Source organism: Urocitellus parryii, chromosome 8, assembly GCF_045843805.1.
Source record: "Urocitellus parryii isolate mUroPar1 chromosome 8, mUroPar1.hap1, whole genome shotgun sequence".
In the NCBI taxonomy this organism is placed as follows: Eukaryota; Metazoa; Chordata; class Mammalia; order Rodentia; family Sciuridae; genus Urocitellus; species Urocitellus parryii.
The window spans coordinates 122,998,486-123,019,620 of record NC_135538.1 but is presented as its reverse complement, the minus strand read 5'-3'; the positions used below and the strand labels follow the sequence as shown (position 1 = coordinate 123,019,620).

The 21,135-nt window shown below is 44.6% G+C and overlaps 2 protein-coding genes across 3 annotated transcripts; one reads left to right on the top strand and one right to left on the bottom strand.

Annotated features, from left to right (window-relative positions):
* Positions 1–3,174: 3,174 nt before the first annotated feature.
* Positions 3,175–10,453, bottom strand: Trim10 (tripartite motif containing 10). Of its 2 annotated transcripts, none has more exons than XM_077802075.1 (7): positions 10,025–10,453; positions 8,546–8,641; positions 7,709–7,939; positions 6,955–6,977; positions 6,258–6,397; positions 5,076–5,108; positions 3,175–3,692 (listed from the first exon to the last, which is right to left on the bottom strand). In XM_077802075.1, exons 1-7 carry the CDS (start codon positions 10,451–10,453, stop codon positions 3,175–3,177), a joined length of 1,470 nt encoding a protein of 489 aa, XP_077658201.1. The 2 variants fall into 2 exon arrangements, with proteins under 2 accessions (XP_077658201.1, XP_026271110.2); XM_026415325.2 differs by having other exon boundaries at positions 6,258–6,373.
* Positions 10,454–13,268: 2,815 nt separating this feature from the next.
* Trim15 (tripartite motif containing 15) lies at positions 13,269–20,352 on the top strand. Its single transcript, XM_026415330.2, has 7 exons — positions 13,269–13,652; positions 14,003–14,098; positions 15,658–15,888; positions 16,633–16,655; positions 18,180–18,295; positions 18,800–18,832; positions 19,838–20,352. Exons 1-7 carry the CDS (start codon positions 13,269–13,271, stop codon positions 20,350–20,352), a joined length of 1,398 nt encoding a protein of 465 aa, XP_026271115.2.
* Positions 20,353–21,135: the final 783 nt, after the last annotated feature.

Below are 21,135 nucleotides of genomic sequence, written 5' to 3'. Positions count from 1 at the left end.
TCCTTCCTACCAGTTCTTGGGCTTGTAATTGCATGATGACCATGAACACAAGCCTGGGAACCAAACCACCTGATTCCCAGTGCTTGAGCAGCTGCTCACTCTCAGCTGATATGGGACCATACTCAGCCTCCACATCTCAGTTCTCTCTCATGCAAAATGGGATCTTACCAATAGTACCTACCTCATAGAGTTGATGTGATGATTAAATGAGTTAATATATTAAAATATTTATTATGGCAATTAGTCAAAGTGAGCTGTGTTTGTTCTTATTTATCAGCACTTTTCAAATTTCTAGTTCTTCCTATGGAAACTGGTACTGTTCTCCAATTCCCTAGCCCTTGCAAGAGCTTCTGTGAGGCCTTAATAATGGTGGAAAATCTCATTTTCCTTATTTTGATGTCTATTCTTATAATAAACTTTCCTGTTATCTGAACTAATTGGAGTGGGCCTCCTTTCTTTGCAAGAGAAAGATCTGCTGTAATGCAAACTGTGAAAAAAAATTAGGGGTAAACTTGCGGATGTCACAGTAAGTGTGTGACACTAGAGTATGGGTCTCTAGACTTTAGCACTTACTTCCTGGGGAGGGAACCCAGAGTCTGATTTCTGCAAGCAGAGCATGGAAGTTCATTGGGGTGCTTTATTGTAAGGTCACTATTTTGGGATTTATCTACTTCCTCCAAAAGTAAATAAATTTCAAGTAAGTAATTACCTTAAAGGAGGAGCAGGTCAGTATGAGTATTTTCACTCACCAGCAGTTTTATTCCCCAGTTTAAGAAATATAAGCCTTTTTTTTTTTTTTTTCTGAATCCAAATTGCCTGTGTGGAGCATAGCCAGTATTAACATATTCACCAGGTTCCCCAGGCGTCTGCGAAATAACCAATTCACTAGGCCTTGGTTTCTTAGCCTCAAAATGGGTAACTCACAGAGTTACCAAGATTAAGTAACATAATTGTGAAGCCCTCTGGCTGGCCTGGACCTTCATACACATATTTAAGTAGGCTCATCATCTTTTTTTTTTTTTTTTTTTTTTTTTGGTGCCAGGGATTGAACCCAGGGGTGCTTAACCACTGAGCCACTTCCCCAGACCTTTTTAAAATTTTATTTAGAAACGGGGTCTCACTGAGTTGCTGAGGCTGGCTTTCAACTTGGGATCCTCCTGGCTCAGCCTCCCAAGTCCTTGGGATTACAGGTGTTCACCACTGCACCTGGCTTCATCTAACATTTCATTCATTTTTAAAGACCCAGGAATAACCAATAGAAGCAAACAAAAAAAATATAATCCTACATTCTAGTGGAATCCCAGGTTTGGGGGTGTGATATGTTTTATCATTATATAGATACTGTGTGTGTCATTATTTGGGGAATATACAACATTTGGGAATATACAACACTCTCAGGAGAAGCCATTCAACCCCCCTTGAATCACCTGGCTCCTGATCACCATGACTTTCTTACCTACTCCTCTGAGGTTGAACAACAGAATTCTCAGGGGAATTTTAAGCCTGGACCTAACTCTATGGTGCCCTCTGCCTTTGAGGTGGCACCCTGAGTGGTGCACCTTCTCATGGAGGACCAAGTAGGAAGACATGAGGAATTGAAGTTTATGTAAGGGCAGGGTAAACAAATGTCAAACAGACTTTCAGAGTAAGGGGCATGTGTAAGCAGAATAAAATACAACACCAAGAATTAGAAAATAAAGGACGATCACTCAGTACAGTTAAAACAATATTTTCATAATGCATAGGGATGACATATCATTTTCCAAATTCTAGGCAGCCATATCTGTCCTGGAATCAGTACAGGGGCAATTCTAGACTTCCCAGTCCCAGCATGACCACAGTCCCTCCATTACCACCAGGCTTCCGGTCTCCCACAGGCCTCTCTACTCCAAATCTGCTCATCTCCATATCCCTAATCTCCCCTTTTTCACTCCATTTTTCATATGTAGCCTTTTGTCTGTTCCTAGAGCAGCCCCAACTCTTTAGGCTAAGGGGCAAAGGTCCTCCAATTCATCCCCCGACCTTTTCTTCCATCACCTTATTTCTTGACCTCACCTTGATCAGGAGGATGTTTTCCCCCCAGAGGTTGAATGTGGTCTTTGGGTTATGGTTTATGGTTAAGCCTGTCATCTTTTTCCTAAGGCCGTATACCTTTGTCTCAGCCAAAGTGACACCACCAGGAGGAGGGGCTGTGAGTGGTGTTGGGTTGGGATGATGTATGTCTGCTCATGAGGTTATGGAGATGACCTAGTGCCCCCTGAGTCACAGCCCATCTACCCAGTTCTCTGCTGTCCCCATTTCCTAAGGTGCTTCCTCCCCTTCATTCCTCACTTAACACATGCCTCCTTCAGACCCACCTCTTTCAGAAAGCTATCGCTGACTCACCCTCTCCTCTGAGCTTCCATAATACCCAAGTTGAACCCCTGTCACAGAAGCCACCATAGTGTGCCAAAATATACTCTTTATGTATAGCTCTGTGTCTTCCCAGAGCTCCTTCAGATACAGGATGAGTTTGTTTGTTTGTTTTTTTTTTTTTTTTTTGAGAGAGAGAGAGAGAGAGAATTCTTGAATATTTATTTTTTAGTTTTTCAGCGGACACAACATCTTTTCTTTGTATGAGGTGCTGAGGATTGAACCTGGGACCGCACGCATGCCAGGCGAGCGCGCTACCGCTTGAGCCACATCCCCAGCCCTTTTTTAAAATTTTTATTTCAAATAGCCAGTGGCTGCCTACACTTTTTGGTTCATAGTTAGCCCACAATAAATGTTCCTTGAGAATATGAATAAATGAACTCTAACATTTTTTGTTAAGAAGACAAGATGAAGAGAGCTGGGGGTCCTGCTTGAACTCAGACAATCGGTTGGTAAGTAAGCTTGGTCTTGAACTCAGGTCTTCTGGCTCCAAATCCAGCGCTCTTTCTGTATATAGCTACTTCTGTGACTGATGGTGGTGAGGAGAGTTTGCAGCAATGGAGTTCCCAGATACCCTGACCATCCACTGGTCACTTGGGGAAAACCTTGATCAGTGGATTAAAGTTCATCTCATCTTGTCCCTTACCATCATATCTAAAGAAGCCATTTCTATTCCAAGTCTTCCAAATGACTCAGCCAGAGATCAAGTTCACATGATACTTGATTTGAGTCTTGTATTTGGAGGAGGGTAATTTCACCCTCTCAATAGCTCAGAGAGAAACTGGACCCTCGGCCCCAGAGCCCAAAGAAGGGAAAGACCTTCCCAGTGAAGGAGGCAGTGAAGGTGTAGATGTGCTCATGAGTGACAGCATTGGCAAAGGTCACCCAGCCCACCTCGTAGTCAAGAGATACCCGCACCTGCCGGAGCTGCTCCTCCAGGGCCAGTCTTGCAGGGAAGGAGGCCAGGGCAGAGACAAAGCCCCAGGCCAGCCTCAGAGCCCACACGCCCTCCTCTGGGCGCAGCCGCAGCTCCCCCTTACGCCGAACATCCTCACTCACCACACCCACAGTGCAGCTGCCCCCGTGGGCCAAGTCCACGCTCACCACCCAGGTGTGTCTCCCACCTGTGAAGCCACTGTGGGCTAGGACACAGGTGGCCCGGTCAAAACGCTGGGGGCTTTCTGGTGAATTCTGCCATTTGTAGGAGAACTGAGCCCGTTGGTGGTCCTCAGACAAGAGGAGCTTGGGGTGGGAAGTCTGGGGGTCTAGAGAGATGTGAGCTATGGGAAAAACCCAAAGAGACAAAGATGTCAGAAAACATGCTATGACCTTCAAGGAGAGCCTAAAACTCTTCTTTGCACCCGCTTTCTAATGGCACCTGCAAGGACCCTCAGCATGCGCATCACCTGGGAACTTGTTGTAAATACAGACTCTCAGACTCTGCATCTCAACATGGTGCCCAGGGGGTTCCTCTAAGGAACCTCAGAGGGCGCTACAGCCCTTATTCGGTTTCTGTCCTGCTGGGCTGCAAGAAGTACCTGCCAGCTGGACCTCCCTCCTGCTGGTACACACAGCTGCCCCTCCCCCATCTCCTTCTCAGAGGCAGAGACTTTTCTTCCCTGGGGCCTAACTTCAGGATTTCTCCCTTGCTCTCTCTCCAGGGCATGGTGACTCCTTTGCACACTTGTACTACCAGCAGGCTGTCTGAGTCAGACTTGATTCAGACAGCCTTGGGTTATTCACCCTGCTTCAGTCACTCCAAACTGCCAGACTCTGATGACCACTTTTTAACAGCAAAAACTTTGGCAGAACACTTCAAATTTTTACTTTTAGTATCCATACAGTGAGGAAAACCCATAAATTCAGATCTATTCATGGGTTAGGGAGCTATCCCAACAACTCTATGACTCCTCCTCCAAAGGACCGTGTCTTTAGCTGATAGATGGGAAATAACGCTGCCCTCTTTCAAACTGTCATTAATGAAATGACACCTGAGAGGGAGCAGCTCTTTGAGAATGTGATTATAAACCCAGACCAAAGTTTCCCTCATGCAAAAAGGCTTCTCTGATATGCCTTATTCCATTCCAATTTAATCTTTCTATCCACTCAACATGTGCAGATCAGAATGTAAGCTTCATGAGGAATGTATGTGCACCTGTCCTTTCTTATATATATATAAGTATATATACCATCCCTTGGTATCTGTAGGGGACTGGTTCTAGGAACCCCATGGAGACCAAAATCTTCAGATGCTTAAATTCCTTATATAGAATGGTGTAGTGTTTACATACACATATCTTCTTATATGCTTTAAATCATCTCTAGATTACTTATAATACATACAAAGTTGTAAATGCTATGTAAATATGTTATACTGTATTGTTTAGGGAATAATGACAAGAAAAAAGTCTGGCCATATTTAGCACAAACAGATTTTCTGAATATTTCTATCTGAGGTTGGCTGAATCAATGGATATGGAACCCATGGGTATGCAGGGGTGACTCTCTGTGTGTACACACACTCAAATATATGTGAATACATATGCATGTGTGTGTATATGATGTGTGTGATTATATATATATGATTACTGTAGTGCTCAGTGTAGAGCCCTGCAAGATTGTTTCTCCTTTTTAGGATCGCCATCCTGATGTAGGCTGCTTACCTGGCTCATAGTCCAACTCAAAGCAGAGTTTTTCTGTAAAGAGAAAATAAAACACGATGAGATTTCATTATTTTTGAAACCAGAGAACACCCAGTGATAAGGGAACAGGTCCAGAAGAGGGAAGGGACAAGGAGAAGAATAGAAGTTAGAATCCTCTAGGCCAGCGGTTCTAAACGTAAGCTTGCATTGGAATTACCTCAAGTACTTGCTAACACACACCTGATTCATTCCTGTGCTCTGGTGTGGGCTTCAAAATTGCATTTCTAACAAGTTCCCAAGGGGATACTGATACTGTTGCTGTTGACCAGGAGCCCCCCTTTGAGAACCACTGCCCTAGGTCTGAGTGGGCAGCAGCCATATTGCCTTGCTTACCTCTGTATCCACAGTCCAGCACATAATAAATGCTCAAGAAACATCTGCTAGATAAGTAGCTAGATTTATTTTCTATCCTGCTTAGAAATAATTTTTGGAATAGTGAAAGGTCAGCCTTTGATTAGAGTAAAATTTCCTGTACTGTCAGGCGAATGGGAATATTTGTGGGAAGTAGATTTATAGGGAAAATTCTTCCAGGATGATGTTTTTGTGGATGGATCATCATTATGATGTCATAGTTGCAGGGGTGCTATCTCTTTTGTTTCCTTCTGGACTCTCAAGCTCTCCTCACTCTTTCCCACCAACACTCCCTGTTCCAGAAAAGGGTGGAGCACAGTTGCCACAGGGGCAGCCCAGCTCTGGGAGCCACTCTAACAGAAGGAAAGCGAAAGGGAGGGATGGATGAGTCAGCTCCCACAGGGTAAAGATAACTACTGTCACAGGTTATGGAAAACTAACAACATCCATCATCTAAAACTTATTACAAATGCCATTGTGGATTTTTAAATGACAGAATGATAGATGCTTGGCAATCATTCTCTTTTATATTATTTAATGCCAACGGATTAGTTTTGTCTATTTTTCAAATCAGTTGAATTTTTCCCCAGAAATCTTTACCTTTGTTACCTCTCTTCATTGTCATATCATTCTGAGAGGCAGATTTTATTAAAAATCTTCAAGCAAGAAAATAAAGGCACTGAAAGGGAATAAACCTCGCCAAAATTCACAACCACTTGGCAATGGAGCATGGAGACCAATTCCAAACCCAGTCTTCATGACCACCTCTGTGGGGGCCTGGGGTCCACTTACCCAGGAACATCTTCATCTCCTTCTGCAATGGGAGGGCTTGTTGGGGGAAGTTCCGAATCCTCTGGCCCAGCTCAGGGGACACAGCCTCTGGTTTCCGGCACTTTCTGGTTTCACATCTAGGGGCACAGAAACGACAGGGTCTGGGAATTATATTCCTTAATGAACACCTCCAGAATCAGGTGGGCATCTTCTAACATGGCTTGGAGACACCAGTTTTCACAGACATACTTCCTTTAAGGCAGACGACACTGCTATCTGAGGGTGTGCATCTACAGCTGTAAGTGCGAATATATTTTGGCATGTGGAAGCTTACGTTTGAATGTATGTCCTTAATGTGAGGATGTTGTATCTGTGTATGGCTATAACTAGGTATGTGGTGCACGTATTTATTTTTATTTATGGCACCAAGGACTTAACCCAGGAGTGCTCTACCCCTGAGCTATATTTCCAGTCCTTTTCAATATTTATTTATTTGCAGTGCTGGGTATTGAACAGAGGGCCACACACATGCCAATAGGCAAGTGCTCTATTATTTTTTTATTTTGGGACAGGGTGTTTCTAAGTTGCCCAGGCTGACCTCAGATTTTCAATCCTCCTGCCTCAGACTCCTGAGTTTCTGGGTTTACAGGGTGCACCACTACACCCAGCTATATATGTGTATTTATGTGGAAAAGAAAAGAGAAATTGCATTGCTTACCTTATTAGAGTGCTTCTGATATCCTAGGGGAAAGAGAAAGGCAGAGGGGATGGGAAAGGGGGGAGAAGGATTTAGTTCCAGTTTTTCTCTACTACTTTTCTTAGGTCTACAAAGACAAAATACCCTTTTCTAGACCTATACAGAAAAAGGACACCAGATCCATAGAGTTCCAGAACATTAGGATTCACAGGCTTTGAGGATCAGAGCCCAATCTCTGTATTGTGTAGACTCAGGTGGTGAGGTGACGGTCCCTGCTAGTTGGAGGCAAAGGGGAATGAATCTCATTCCCAGGTCTCCTATTTCTTAGTCCCTAGTGCACCCTCCTAAATCATGCTGCCTTTATGATTCCTTGTTGGGTTCCCAATATCCCTCCTCCAGTTTGAGAAAGTGAAATAAATAAACCAGTAAGAATTTTCTGGCAGATGGAAGAGACATTCAGGTTATAAAGACTGACTTGCATTGGAAGTAACACCTGACACTTGTTTGCATAATATTTGGTACTTTTTGAAGTGCCATTTCCACTTCCTCACCTCACAGAAGCCCTGTGAGATTTGAGAGATGATAGGATGGAGAGATGGAGACCAGGAAGCACAGTGTCCAGGGAGCATTTGGGGAAGCACAGCCTAAAATCAGGACTTGTAGTCCTGTGACCCATTTCCCATCTGGGATGTAGAGATGCCTGAGTGAAGGTAGCCTGGTGTAGACAAGGTAAAGATGGTGATCACAGAGAGCACAGTGGGGGGCCAGGCCTCACCGTCAGGAGCTCCTTTGCTGGCCTCTCGCTCTTCTCCTCCAGCTCTTCAATCAGGGCACTAAACCGGCAGATCTCCCCAGCAACCAGGGAATCAAACTCTTCCTGTTGCTTCAAAATGTCACCATCTAGCCTCTCCAGTTGCTCTAAGAGTGTACTCCGCTGTTCCTCCAGGAACTGGCTCAGATGTGCAAACTCAGAAATCACCTGTTGTCTCTTGGTGGCCACCTGAGTCTGAGAAGGCAGGATAAGAGCCAAGAAGAACACCTCCCCCATCATCTCCTCTCCTTAGTCCTCATCTGTTTTCTTCTTTTTCCTTACTTGGTCCTATCTCCCTCTTAGCCCAGGTCCATGTCCTCCAAGGTTTGGTGGTAAAATCATAGCCCTCAGCATCCCTGCCATCTCCCCAGAGAGATCTGGAGTTGTGGCATGGTTTTCTTTCCACCTGCCATCCTGTTCTGGGAACTGGACAGTACAGCACTGCCTCAGCCACCATCTGCAGGAGCTTCTAAAAGGGGTAGGGCTCAGAGGAGGTAGAGGGGACACCTGACCTCCTGTCATATAGGAAGTACACACTGTGTGCATACTACCAAGCTACTTTACAGGCAGGATCTCATTTATCCTTGCAGCAATTCATTGAGGTGGTAATGATTTTTTTTTATCTCTATTTAATAGATAAGTAAACTGAAGTTAAAGAGTTGCTTGAGCTCATATAGTGAAGTGTCACTGCCAGGATTTCAGACTCAGGATGACTTTAAAGCCCTATGCTATGTTGCTTGTTTTCAGGGAGACCCTGGACACTGAGGAATGGGAGGGACCTGGGGAAGGGTAATCACTTACCAGGAGGACTTGTATCCTTTTATTTTCTCTTGATTGGATTTCTTGAATCTCCTCTCTCTCCTTTCTTAGATTTCTAAGACACTTCTGTATTTGTTCCTGAGGGAGAAGGAGCATAAAATGCTAAGATGAAAAAAAAAAAGATTTACTAAAGAGGTGTCATCTTATCCAACCCTCTGTCTCTGGGAATGGTAGACAAGCCCTGAGTCTTCAGCACCTTGACAGCTCACACTCTTCGGGTCTTTTCCCTCTTACACTGTGTTTCAAGAGTTTTAATCTGGGCTTTCCCCTTCCTCCTGTGCCATTAAAGTCTGTGACTTGCTTTTGCCCTTTCTTCTGGTTAAACATCCACTTTCTTTTGCATCTGGTAAGTGGTCTTTCTCTCTCCCTCTCTCTCTCTCTCCTCCTTCCCCTGTACTGAGGATTGAATCCTGGGGCAGTCTGCCACTGAGATACCCTTCCAGCCACTCCCAGCTCTTTTTATTTTTTATTTGAGACAGAGTTTCTTGATAAGTTGCCTAGACTGGCCTTTAACTTGTAGTCTTCCTGCCTCAGCCTCCCAGTCACTGGGGTTACAGGCATGTGCCACCATGCCTAGCTTAGTAGGTGGTATCTAGAATCTGTCCTGATATACTTCAAGCTTAATATCACTGAAATTGTTCCAGCTTTCTGACATATCCAGAAGGAACTTGTACAAATAACAATGCTCTCTTTTATAGAATCAATTATCTAGGTATGATTCCATAAGGGAGAAAAAACTTGGAAATGCAGAAATAATTGATGAATTGTTTTAAAACTGTTCTAGGATGGAATTAGGAACAGGTATATACATATAAAAGCCCACATATGCATATTCAAAAATACATATAGATTCTCACCATCAAGAGCTAATTAACTAATTAAGACATCCACACATACTCTCACTTGTAGTAAAACAATATATGAACAACGAAAACTGGCACATATCCATTTAAGAGATAAAATTATCTACTACATATTCTATCCAAACTATATATATATATATATATATATATATATATATATATATATAAATTTATTCAAAAAACATAAAATGTTACACTTACACACTTGAATACTCACTCAGATCCACACCCAAAAGACTGTTCCCCCTTGTGAACATGCAAACAATGGTACAATTACACGGTGTGTGATTGTTTCCTCAAATACAAGCCTAATACACACACACACACACACACACACACACATGTTTTGGTCACTCATTCATTCAATAAGCACTTACTGAGGTCCTGTTGTCTGTGGGCCACCAGTAAACAATATAAGACACCCTTTAAATGATAAACCTGTGATTTTCTGTGCCTAGTTTTACTGCTTGGGTGACCACATAAGTAGAGAGAAAGAATTTGGATTCAGGATGGTCCAAATAATCTACAACTCTGCTCTATTTCTCTTGGTCCAGTCCAACTTGATCCCACTCTGGGGAGCCCAGGTCCCCCTTCCTACCCGGTAGGGACCTGCAGCATCCTCCAAGAAGCGCACAGTGTGAACCCTGTGCTCCCCAGCTTCACGACACACCACACACAACTGCGCCTCATCATCCTCGCAGAAGAAGTAGACCTTCTCGCCGTGCTCCTGGCAGACGTCCTCCTCCTCTGGGCCCAGCATGGCTACCAGCTTGAGGCGCTCGATGTTTTCCACCACATTGGCCAGCTGCCAGTTAGGCCGGAAACTCCCCGGACGGAAAGGCTCTTTGCAGAGCGGACAGGTGAGGGACTCCTCGGATTCTGAACCTGGTATCTCACAGTAGCGAGTGAGGCAGCCCCTGCAGAAGTTGTGGCCACAGTCGATGGTGACAGGTTCCCTCAGAGTGCCTTGGCAGATGGGGCAGTTGACCTCATCTACCAGGTTGGTCACAGAGGCAGCTGAGGCCATGCTGGTTCTGCTGGCCCTGTGGACTCCTCAAGGTCACTCTCTCTGCTTGATTAAGGTGGAAGGATTGGGAGAGCAGCAAGGGCACAGAACACACACTCACACACTCACATGTGCACACCACAGACACAAACATAGTCACACACACTCAGACAAGGCACCCACTTGCATCTCTGGTGCCAGGGTTCCGTTTTCCTGCTCTCTTGGGAACAGACACACCTGCCAATAGCAGAAATGGAAAAAAGGCAGAGGAGGGAAGGAGAAGAGGCAGAGGGGCTCACAGCATTCCAGAGATGGCCTCAGTTACTGTCTGGACCAATGATCCTGGCCTGGGGCTTGCTGTTGCTTTCTGTCCATCCAGAGACCCTCACAGTGGAGGAGTGTGTTGGCATCTCAGCTGTCAGCTCTGAGAAGAGATCAGTCTTCTTTTGGGGACAAGAGGGAGACTGGGTCCCAGAGTGATGATGCCACCCCTGCCTCCCTGCAATGTGACCAGCTGTCTCCAGGGAGATTGGAGGTATCAGCCATCCCAGGGCCTGACAGTCAGTAGGGAGGAGAGTGTGGGGACTCAGATAAGGTCCTGTGCTGGGGTGTATTTGGTGATGTCCCAACTGGCTTCCAGAGGTTTCAAATGAGTTCAGAATATACCCTGCATGGGGGAGGAGAAAGAAAAATAGTCATGGCTAGCATTTCTTTATGATGACCACACACCTTATACTGATAAAAGCACTTTAAACACATCATTTTATTTATTCCACCTATCTGCTCTGTAACGCTGGTGCTATTAGGCTTTCTGCTTTGTAAAGCAGAAAGCTGAGGCTTAGCCAGGTTCCCTCAGCTTGCCCTAGGTCAACAAGTAGGAAGTGACCATGATTTGCAGGTAGAGCTGTGTGTCTTCCGAGTAATACTGTCCAATAAAAATACAGTGCAAGCCACATATGCAATTTATTTATTTATTTACTAAAATTAAAGATGATTTTTAAAAAATATTTATTCTTAAGTTTTAGGTGGACACAATATCTTTATTTTACATTTATGTGGTCCTGAGAATCGAACCCACTACCTTGTGCATGCTAGGCAAGCACTCTACCACTGAGCCACAACCCCAGCCCCTAAAGATGATTTTTCGGTGTTTACGTATGCAATTTAAAATGTTCTAGTAGCCTTTCAAAGGTAAACAGAAAAAAATAATTTTAATAATATATTTTATTTGGCCCACTATTTCCAATATGTTATGAGTTCAGCATGTAATCTGTATGAAACATTATTATTATTATTATTAATTGTAGTACTAGTAGTAGTAGTAGTAATAGTAGTACCAGGGATTGAAACCAGGGCACTTAACCACTGAGCCACATCCCTAGTACTTTTAAAAATATTTTATTTTCTAGACAGGGTGTCTCTAAGTTGCTTAGGGCCTCACTAAGTTGCTAAAGCTGTCTTTGATCCTCCTGCCTTAGCCTCCTGAGCACTGGAATTACAGGTGTACACCACCATGCCCTGCTGTATAAAACTTTATTAATGAGATATTTTAATTGCTTTTTTTGTGCTAAATCTTTGAATTTCAGATTCAAATATACATTTTACATATACATTTTACATATACATTTCAATAGTCAGTAGCCATATGTGTGGCCCGTAGTTCACATATTTGACAATATAGCTCCAAGACTGTGCTCTTGATAGGAGTGGAGGGTAGGGGTGATATACAAAGTAGCTGGAGGGAAAAGGGGGCAACAAGGAGGTGCCGGGCTGGTCATGAATGGAAGGGGCCCTGATTTATCTGCAGATGCAGGTGAGCAAAGAAAGACTCCCCCCTCCCCCAATTTCTGGCTTCTTGATCTTTGTCTTGGCTGGTAGTGCAGGAAGAACACAAGACTTGAAGCCTGGAGATTAGGATTGTCCCCAGCCTGTGGCTGTCAGCCTGTGACTTTACTTCTCTGTTTACATTTCCTTCTCTGAAAATGAAAGTAATGACACCTGCCCCAAAGGGTGGTTATTAGGAATGGACCTAATAATGTGAAAATAGTAAACCCTAGATAAATATACTTGAATCTATTTATCTCTTTGACTAATTGAGTTTTCTATGTTTTTTTTTTTTAATCAACACATAATTTGCATTATGGTTTCTTGTCTTTTCCCACCTGCAGTTAAAATATGAAAATGAAATCCAGGATCAACCAAACTCCACTGGAGATGGTGGTCCACAGAAGTGGGGCATTTAGGAGTATAGGGAAGACCAGCATGGCAAATAAGGCACGATGAAGAAAGACAGGCAGAGGAGGGAAACCTCCAAGAAGACCTGTCCGTCTGAACAGAGTCCCCCAGAGTCTCCGGAAGTCGGTCACCTCCCATTCCAGCTTGGACTTTGACGCTACAGGCAAACTTCACAGCGAGTTTATGGCTCCCACCTGCTCAATCTGACAGGAAGTGGCTCCTCCCCAATTCTCTCCACCCCACTATGGTCAAGGGATTCCAGGAAACTTCAGACGTGACCTCACGGGGAGCTCTTCTCCCCAATCCAGGAACTAGAAGATAACAGAGGAGTGGAAAACTATCTAGCTCACCTGGCCACCTCTAGGTAGTTCAAGATGCCCTGGAGTTTGGACCCATTTAGCTGATGGGTGGTGGCCAAGGGTTCCTAGGTGTGCAAGAGGTGGAGCCAGGTGGCTTCTCCGTGCGGACATTCCTGCCTTCCTCTGTCAGCTCTGTGTTCCTTTCCTTTGGTGACGTATTTAAAAGTGACTCAATTTCAGGTAAAGGAAGTTTGCGTGAACGTGGCTGAGGCCAGTGCGGACAGGCTGGGGAAGGCACCGTGATGCCTTCCACCTCCTCCCTGCAGTTGGTCCATCAGGGGGCTGCCTGTCCTGCCTGTGCAGGGTCCCTTCAGGATGCAGTAAGTGCCGCCTGTGGACACACCTTCTGTAGCCTCTGCCTCCCTGCGCATGCCCAAATGGGGGCCCAGCCCTCCGGCAGGGTCCTGCTCTGCCCGCTCTGCCAAGAGGAAGAGGAGCAGACAGAGACCCTCTTGGCCCCTGTGCCTTTGGGTCCTGTGGGAGAGATGAACTGCGAGGAGCACGGTGAGAAGATCTACTTCTTCTGCAAGAATGATTCCGAGTTCCTCTGTGTGTTCTGCCGGGAGGGTCCCTCCCACCAGGCCCACACTGTGGGCCTCCTCGAGGAGGCCATTCAACCCTACAGGGTAAGAAGCTTGGCTTCCCCTTGGCCGGTTTGGGTAGGATGGTGTGGCTGAGGAAATGGGGTGGGGGGGAGTCTGCTTTCTAAAGCCTTCCCTTTGCCCTACAGGCAGGTCTGTCCTCTGTGTTCCCATCTCTCTGTGTGCATGCCTGACTACTGCATTTATCTATCTAATATTATTCACTCTCAACAAACTCCTGCCTTAAGTAGTGATCCTTTTAGGGACAAGAACTGGATCTTTGTCACCTTCAAATTCTTTGGCGCTCTGCAGTGTTCCCAGAATGTGGGAGAAAATTTATATTTCTGAGTTGAATTATTAATGGAGCCACTTTTCTCTGCCCTTTCTTCCCACAGGATCGTCTCAAAAGTCGTCTGGAAGCTCTGAGCACAGAAAAGGACAAGATTGAAGACATAAAGTGTCAAGAAGATCAGAAGCTCCACACACTTCTGGTAAAGGCCAAGCCACTTGCCACCGTTTTCTCTGGGGTTTTTCTTAACTGACTAGGGAAGTCTGTTGTCTGGTATCTGTTGCCTGGCCAGAAAGAACCTGGCAAACTGTTCTTATTCACTTTTCTGCTGCCACACACAAAGTCACTTGGGATCTCAGAACATCTCAGAACATCAGAGCTAGAAGTGGTTCTGATGTCCTCTAACCTAAGATCCTTTTTACATATAAATGTGTGGTACTGGAATTGAACCCAGAGGTGCTCTACTACTGAGCTACATCCCCAGACCTTTATATTTTTTGAGATAGGTGAATATATATTCATATAAAATATGTATTGAATATGTATAATATATATATATATATACATATAACATATATTTAAAAATATAAATATTTTTTTATTTTGATTTAGTGAGAACTAAGTTGCCTTTGGTCTTGAACTTGCAATCCTCCTGCCTCAGCCTCATGAATTGCTGGGATTCCAGGCACGTCTCAGCACCTGGCTCCAAGATCCATTTTTATCCATTTCTTACAGAGTGAAAAACTAAGTTCCAGAAAAGTGATGCTCGCAAGGCTACATGGCAAAGCCCAGGTTCATGATGAAATGACAAAAACCTGAGTCTTTTGACTCCTAGTCCTTTACTCTTTGGCTGGAGTGTGTCTGCTTGAAAACACTACCTTCAGATGGGAGCCTTGGGGTTCAAAGATGTATGTAAGTGTCTGGATTCTAGTTCTGACACAAGAATGACCCTGAGGTCAGTAGGCTAATGGTGGGGGCTCTATCTGGCTCCCTCACACCTCTTTATCCATGCTACAAAGTTAGCCAGGAGGAAATCCACAGTGTGGAATTGCTGGTACCTTGACCAAGGAGATGGACTATCAGGACAGAAAGATCTCTCCAGATCTCGACTCCCATTAAAGCATGCCCTGTAGATGGTGACCTCAGTGGCTAAAACCAGGGTCACATACTTGTTCACCAACCTGTGTTGATTCTAATCACAACTTCCTTTTGCCTTAATTTCTCTCTAAGAAATTACCATAATCATCTCCACCTAACTCTATAGAAAGTACAGTGGAGTTAAGATGGTATTGTAGATGTGGAAGGCCCTTTGAAAAGCTTAATGTGGTTCTGAAAGCATAATGTGGCATTATTATTTGAATCTCAAGCTAATGATAGCATAGCCCTTGTCACTGGTAAATTTACCCTGAGACTTATCAACTTACCATAGTTTTATTTGGAGGATTGAATCTTCAAGCTCCTTAGTCCCTATTCCTCTTAATAAGTACATCAGTAATCCTTCTGGGAAGGCATGGTGACACACGCCTATAATCCCAGTAGCTCAAGCTGCTGAGACAGGAGGATCGGGGTTTCAAAGTCAGCCTTAGCAACTGTGAAGTGCTAAGCAACTCAGTGAGACTCTGTCTCTAAATAAAATACAAAATAGGGCTAAGGATGTGGCTCAGTGGTTGAGTGCCCCTGAGAACCTAAAATAAAATAATTCTTCTGGAAGTCAACTCTGTAAACCCCTTCTGACAATGTCTATCTTTCTCTCCCTAACAGACTCAGATTGAAAACAAAAAACAACAAGTAGAAACAACTTTTGAGAGGCTGCAGCAGGAGCTGGAGGACCAGCGGCATCTCCTGCTGGCCAGGCTGAGGGAGCTAGAGCAGCAGATCTGGAAGGAGAGGGATGAGTACATCACTAAGGTCTCTGAGGAGGTCACCCAGCTTGGAGTCCAAATCAAGGAGCTGGAGGAAAAGTGTCAGCAGCCAGGAAGTGAGCTTCTACAAGTGAGAGACGCCCCACCCCCTCTTGGGAGAGCAGAGGGATTCCATGGGAAGGGGCACCATGTTGTGAGCTGGAATGTGCTGGAGAGAGGCAGAAAGGGAAGTGAAGATTATCTCTAATGGGAGGGACCAATGCTTGTCTAGTTCCTCTAGCCCAGAGAGTCTAGCAACTTGCCCAAAGCATACACTGTGGTCTTGTTAAGAGCTTGTTAAGAGCTCTTGTTAAGAGTTCAGAGAGCTCTGGGTTTGAACGTTGGTTCTTCTAGTTGTATCACTAGAGGAGTTTCTTTAACCTTTTTTTTATGCACAGGAATAATAATAGCAACTCCTTTGTAGGGTTTTTGCAAACATTATAAGAAAGAATCCATGTAAAACACTCCACATGGGCTGTGACCACAAAGAGAATTCCTTAAATGGAGTCTGTCATGGTTATTATGATGCTGTCTTCTGTAGGTCCCGCTGAGAACTCAAGGCTGGTCCTGGCTCTCTACCAGCTCTTAATCTTTGGAGGTAGAACTTACCTTCTAAGACTAAAACAGAAATTATCACAAAAGAACTGGTTGCAGAGTCCACATTAGCAAGGAAACATGAGGTAACAGGACAGTTTAATGAGTAGGTAATAAATAGACACAACTCACTGGAGGAAAAGAGTTTTGAGCTGATATTTGAATTAAGAAAGGAGGTACAGAATCCCTAACAGGAATTATATATGGAAACTAAGTGCATGTTCTTGTCTCTCTTTTGTAGGATGTCAGAGTCAACCAGAACAGGTAGGGCACACTCCCCGGCACCAGCTCCTTCACATGAATCCCCGTGACACTGCTACTACCTCCTCCCTGTGGATAGTCACCCAGAAAGGCAAAAGCACTGACAAAAGAGCCACTCCCTCACACACCAAGTCCAAACTCCCTAAAGTTTTATATTCTAAAGGTTTAGTTTTAAACTGTTAGGCCAGTATTGGGGACCTATTTTTATTCCTAGAAATGGAGTAATAAATAATAATTGTGTTTTTAAGTTGATCTAGGAATATATGTAATCCACACTATTAGTAGTACTCAAAGGGAAAGTATCGTCATAGACTATGACAAGCATGGAACCTGGGAAGACTAGCCAGATTTCCCCAGATCCATTTCTCCTGCTTCCTGCAGAGTTTTTCAATGCTACCCAAATGGGACAGTTGCCAGGTGCTGAAAGGCATTGTAAATGCATGCTCCTTCCTTTCCTCTCTGCTGGGTGCATTAGCAATCCTCACTAAGACTCAGACTGGGGAACACTTGTCATATGCTGTGTGGAGGGGGTGGGGGTAGGGATAATCCCACATGTCTATGAATCAGGAAATGTCTCCAAATATGCTTTCAAAGAGTGTCAGAGTCTGAGACCACAAAGGTCATTAGAGATCTTCCAGTCTGATGCAGAAGCTGAGGCCCAAGGAGGTAAAATGCTTGTGCAAGGTCATATAGCCAGTGACTAACAAGTGACTAACAAAGCCACACAGCCAGTGACAAATAAGGGCTGCACTAGAACCAGAATCAGGGACTTTCTACTGCAATATGTGTCAATATGTACTTTCTTTCATGTCCTTTATTTATTTTTAAATAAAGATACTGGGGATTGATCCCAGGGCCTCAGTTCATGCTAGGCAAGTGCTCTACCACTGAGTCCTGGTCCCCATCTCCTTTATTCTTCCTTCCTAGGCCCTTTCACTTTTTAAAGATCAGCACACAAATTAGAAAGAATAATTCATGTCAGGCATGGTGGGGCACACCTGTAATTCCAGTGGCTTAGGAGGATAAGGCAGGAAGATTGCAAGTTCAAAGCCAGCCTTAGCAACTTCTCAAGGCCCTAAGCAACTTAAGTGAGACTCTCTCCAAATAAAAAAAAAAAATAAAAGGGCTGGGGATGTGGATCAGGGGTTAAGTGCCCCTGGGTTCAATCCCTGGTACCAAAATAATAATAATAATAATAATAATAATTTAATAAATAATAAAATTTAAGGCTGTTTTTCAAATTGTACAGCACTGCCCTCTAGAGGCTGACAGTTCCAAATAGTCTTTTAGAGGACCAACCCTCCACTTCTTAAGGAGTGGTAGCCATTAGTTCCTGTAAAGTCTATCTGAAGGGCCTGTTGCATTAGTAACTGTATCTTTCTATCAAAGGTAGAGAAATTAAATAATTATAATATAATTATTCACCACAGCCAGTAGGACCAGTTTTTAGTTTAATTGTAGTCCTGTTTGGTTAGTATCACCCAATTTTTGAGAATTGGACCTAACCAATTACCAACTTGTCTGCAGGTGTGAGATGAAGACTTTTGTGAGTCCAGAGACCATTTCTTCTGACCTTATCAAGAAGATTCGTGACCTTCACAAGAAAATACTTGCCCTCCCGGAGATGATGAAGAAATTTTCAGGTAAAGGGTAAGGGGTTGGGGCTGGGGATGTGGCTCAAGTAGTAGCACGCTCGCCTGGCATGCGTGCGACCTGGGTTCGATCCTCAGCACCACATACCAACAAAGATGTTGTGTCCACCGAGAACTAAAAAATAAATATTAAAAATTCAAAAAAAAAAAAAGGGGGGAAGGGGTTGAAGCTTCCTCCACTCCTATTAGGTGCCCTTCTGCCTTACATTCATCTACATTTTTTTCCTACCTTTAAAACCTGGCTCAAGTGCCTTCCCCCGCAAGCTTCCCATAGTGACCCCACTGGAAGTCATCTCCCAGAGTATTTCCTCCTTTCCCTGAGGACAGGCACTGGACTGGAAGTCCAGGAATGTGAGGCCACTTCTCTTCTATTAGACCACAGCAAACGCAGAGCCTTCCTCACATTGTCCCTGTCCTCATATTCAGGACAACTTGCCCTGGGAGTGCCTTTAAGAAACATTAAGTTACAGATCTTTCTATTTCTGCTTCCCTCAGAAAACTTGGTGCGTCATCTGGAAACAGATTCAGGTAAACCACTAAGGGTTTGGGGAGCCATTCTTCACTTATCCTTTCATCCTGGGCAGCAAACAGAGCAATTATATGCATGCATTCTGGAGCCTGATTGCTTGGGTTCTCTATTTTGGCTCTTACTAGCTTTAGGGTGCTGGGCAGATTATTAAGCCTCTTCATCCCACACTTATTCTATGAAATGGAAATTATAATAGTGCCTACCCCATAACGAGCTGTGAGGATTAAAGAGCTGATATACACTCAAAGAGCTAATATAATCCCTGGTACATAATAAATGTTCAATTAACATTAGTTACTTGTAAAGATATTATTCATTCAAAATTGCTAACAAGTCCTTGATTTTTGCCTGGTATTGTGCTAGATTCTCCATAGGTTTGAACAATATTGTACAATTTTCAAAAGAAAGCATTTCCTTTTGTGTGTGTGTGTGTGGGTGGGGAGAGTACTAGGGATTGAATCCAGGAGTGATCTACAACTGAACCACATATTCAGCCCCCTGCTTTTTTATTGTGAGACAGGGTCTCACTAAATTGCTGAGGCTGGCCTCCAACTTGTGATCCTCCTGCCCAGCCTCCCAAGTTACTGGGATCACAGGCATGTGCCACCATGTCTGGCTATAGCATTTACTTTTAAATTGGTACTTAATTTAGAAATTATTTCCACAAGCATTTGTCATTCTGAAATATATCAGTGATTTTTCTAATATGAGGGGGAAAAAAACAACATCTAAGGATCTTGTTAAAACAGATTCTGTCTTAGTTGGTCTGGGATGGGGCCCAATATAATGTGTCTGACAAATCCCAGGCTATGCTGCTGCTGCCGGCAAAGCCACTACTCTTTGGGAAGCAAGCACTGCTTGGCATTTAGGTAGAGAAGTTGCCATTGTCTGTTTTTACAGAACAGAAGCAGAAACTGAGATTCAGAGGAGCAGGCCAATGTCAGGTTGCAGCAGGGCCCTGGTTGCTGTCAGTTCTATTGATGTCTGCGCTCTCCTTCCTCTAGGGATCCTCACTCTGGATCCTCAGACCGCCAATGCAAGCCTGGTCCTCTCAGAAGACAGAAAGTCAGTGAGGTATACGCGAAATAAGCGGAACCTGGCCGACAGCCCCCAACGCTTCGATAGTTTGCCGGTGGTGCTGGGGTCTCCAGGCTTTTGCTCCGGACTCCACCACTGGCAAGTGAAAGTGCAGCTGAGCGACGGAGGCGGCTGCACGGTGGGAGTGGCTGCCGAGGAAGTGAGGAGGAAGGGGGAGATGAGCCTGAGCACCCAGGAGGGAGTCTGGGCCGTAATCATCTCGCACCAGCAGTGCTGGGCCAGCACCTCCCCGGGAATCGACCTGCCGCTGAGCGAGATCCCTCACTGCATAGACGTCACCCTGGACTATGAGGCGGGGCGTGTGACCCTCCTAGACGCAGACACCCAGGTGCCCATCTTCACCTTTACTGCCTCTTTCTCAGGCAGAGTCTACCCTTTCTTTGCAGTCTGGAAAAAAGGTTCCTGTTTGACTTTGAAGTAGGAAGCACCACATAGCAGAGACAGCAGTGCCCTAGGACTCAACGTTGTCTCTGTCCCTGGCTGGCCAGTGAGGCAGGTGAACATGAGATCTTGGAGTCTAGAACAGTAGTTGTTTTTATTTTATTTATCTTACACCTTTCAGTTTCCTCCCGTCCTCACCTGATACCCCACACCCCGACAGTACTCCTGGGAGTGGAGAACCAGGGGTGCATATGTGGCAAAGCTGGGAGCCAGTAGGTTTTGGGAGGAGAGGGGGAACAGACTTTGTGTGTGTGTGTGTGTGTGTGTGTGTGTGTGTGAGCGCGCGCGCCAGGGATTGAACCCAAGGGTGCTTAAACACTGAGCCACATCCCCAGTCCACATTTTTGTGTCTTATTTTGAGACAGAGTATCACTAAGTTGCTTAAGCTTTGCTAAGTTGCTGAGGTTGGCCTCAAACTTGGGTCCTCCTGACTCAGCCTCCCCAGCCACTGGGATTACAGGCATGCACCCCTGCATCCAGCCAGACATAAATAAAAGTTTAAAAGGTTCAAAATAATCATCATGGGAATGGTTTTGTTGGGCTTGCTTTTACCATTGACTTTGATACACACTAGGAGATGTCTCCACCTCTATGGAGACTTCTCAACAGCCCTTTGGGTCATTTCTTTAGACTTGTAGAGAAGGTTCTAGTAAAGTATGTGGCCTGCAGACTTTTGTATTTCATGTGTCTAATCTGTCTATGGGGACTTGGAGCTGAGGTGGAGGTGCCGTAGTTTGCATAGTGAGTGTTCCCCAAAGACCTA

Bases quoted from the DNA above. Each gene is read 5' to 3' on its own strand.
- Trim10 (XM_077802075.1), bottom strand. From the start codon at position 10,453: ATGGCCTCAGCTGCCTCTGTGACCAACCTGGTAGATGAGGTCAACTGC. The intron at 7,940-8,545 runs GTAAGTGATTAC...CTGCCTTCTCAG, and splicing joins AAAGGATACAAGTCCTCCTG to ACTCAGGTGGCCACCAAGAG. The intron at 6,978-7,708 runs GTGAGGCCTGGC...TCTTTCCCCTAG, and splicing joins CAGCAAAGGAGCTCCTGACG to GATATCAGAAGCACTCTAAT.
- Trim15 (XM_026415330.2), top strand. From the start codon at position 13,269: ATGCCTTCCACCTCCTCCCTGCAGTTGGTCCATCAGGGGGCTGCCTGT. The intron at 13,653-14,002 runs GTAAGAAGCTTG...TTCTTCCCACAG, and splicing joins AGGCCATTCAACCCTACAGG to GATCGTCTCAAAAGTCGTCT. The intron at 16,656-18,179 runs GTAGGGCACACT...ACTTGTCTGCAG, and splicing joins GTCAGAGTCAACCAGAACAG to GTGTGAGATGAAGACTTTTG.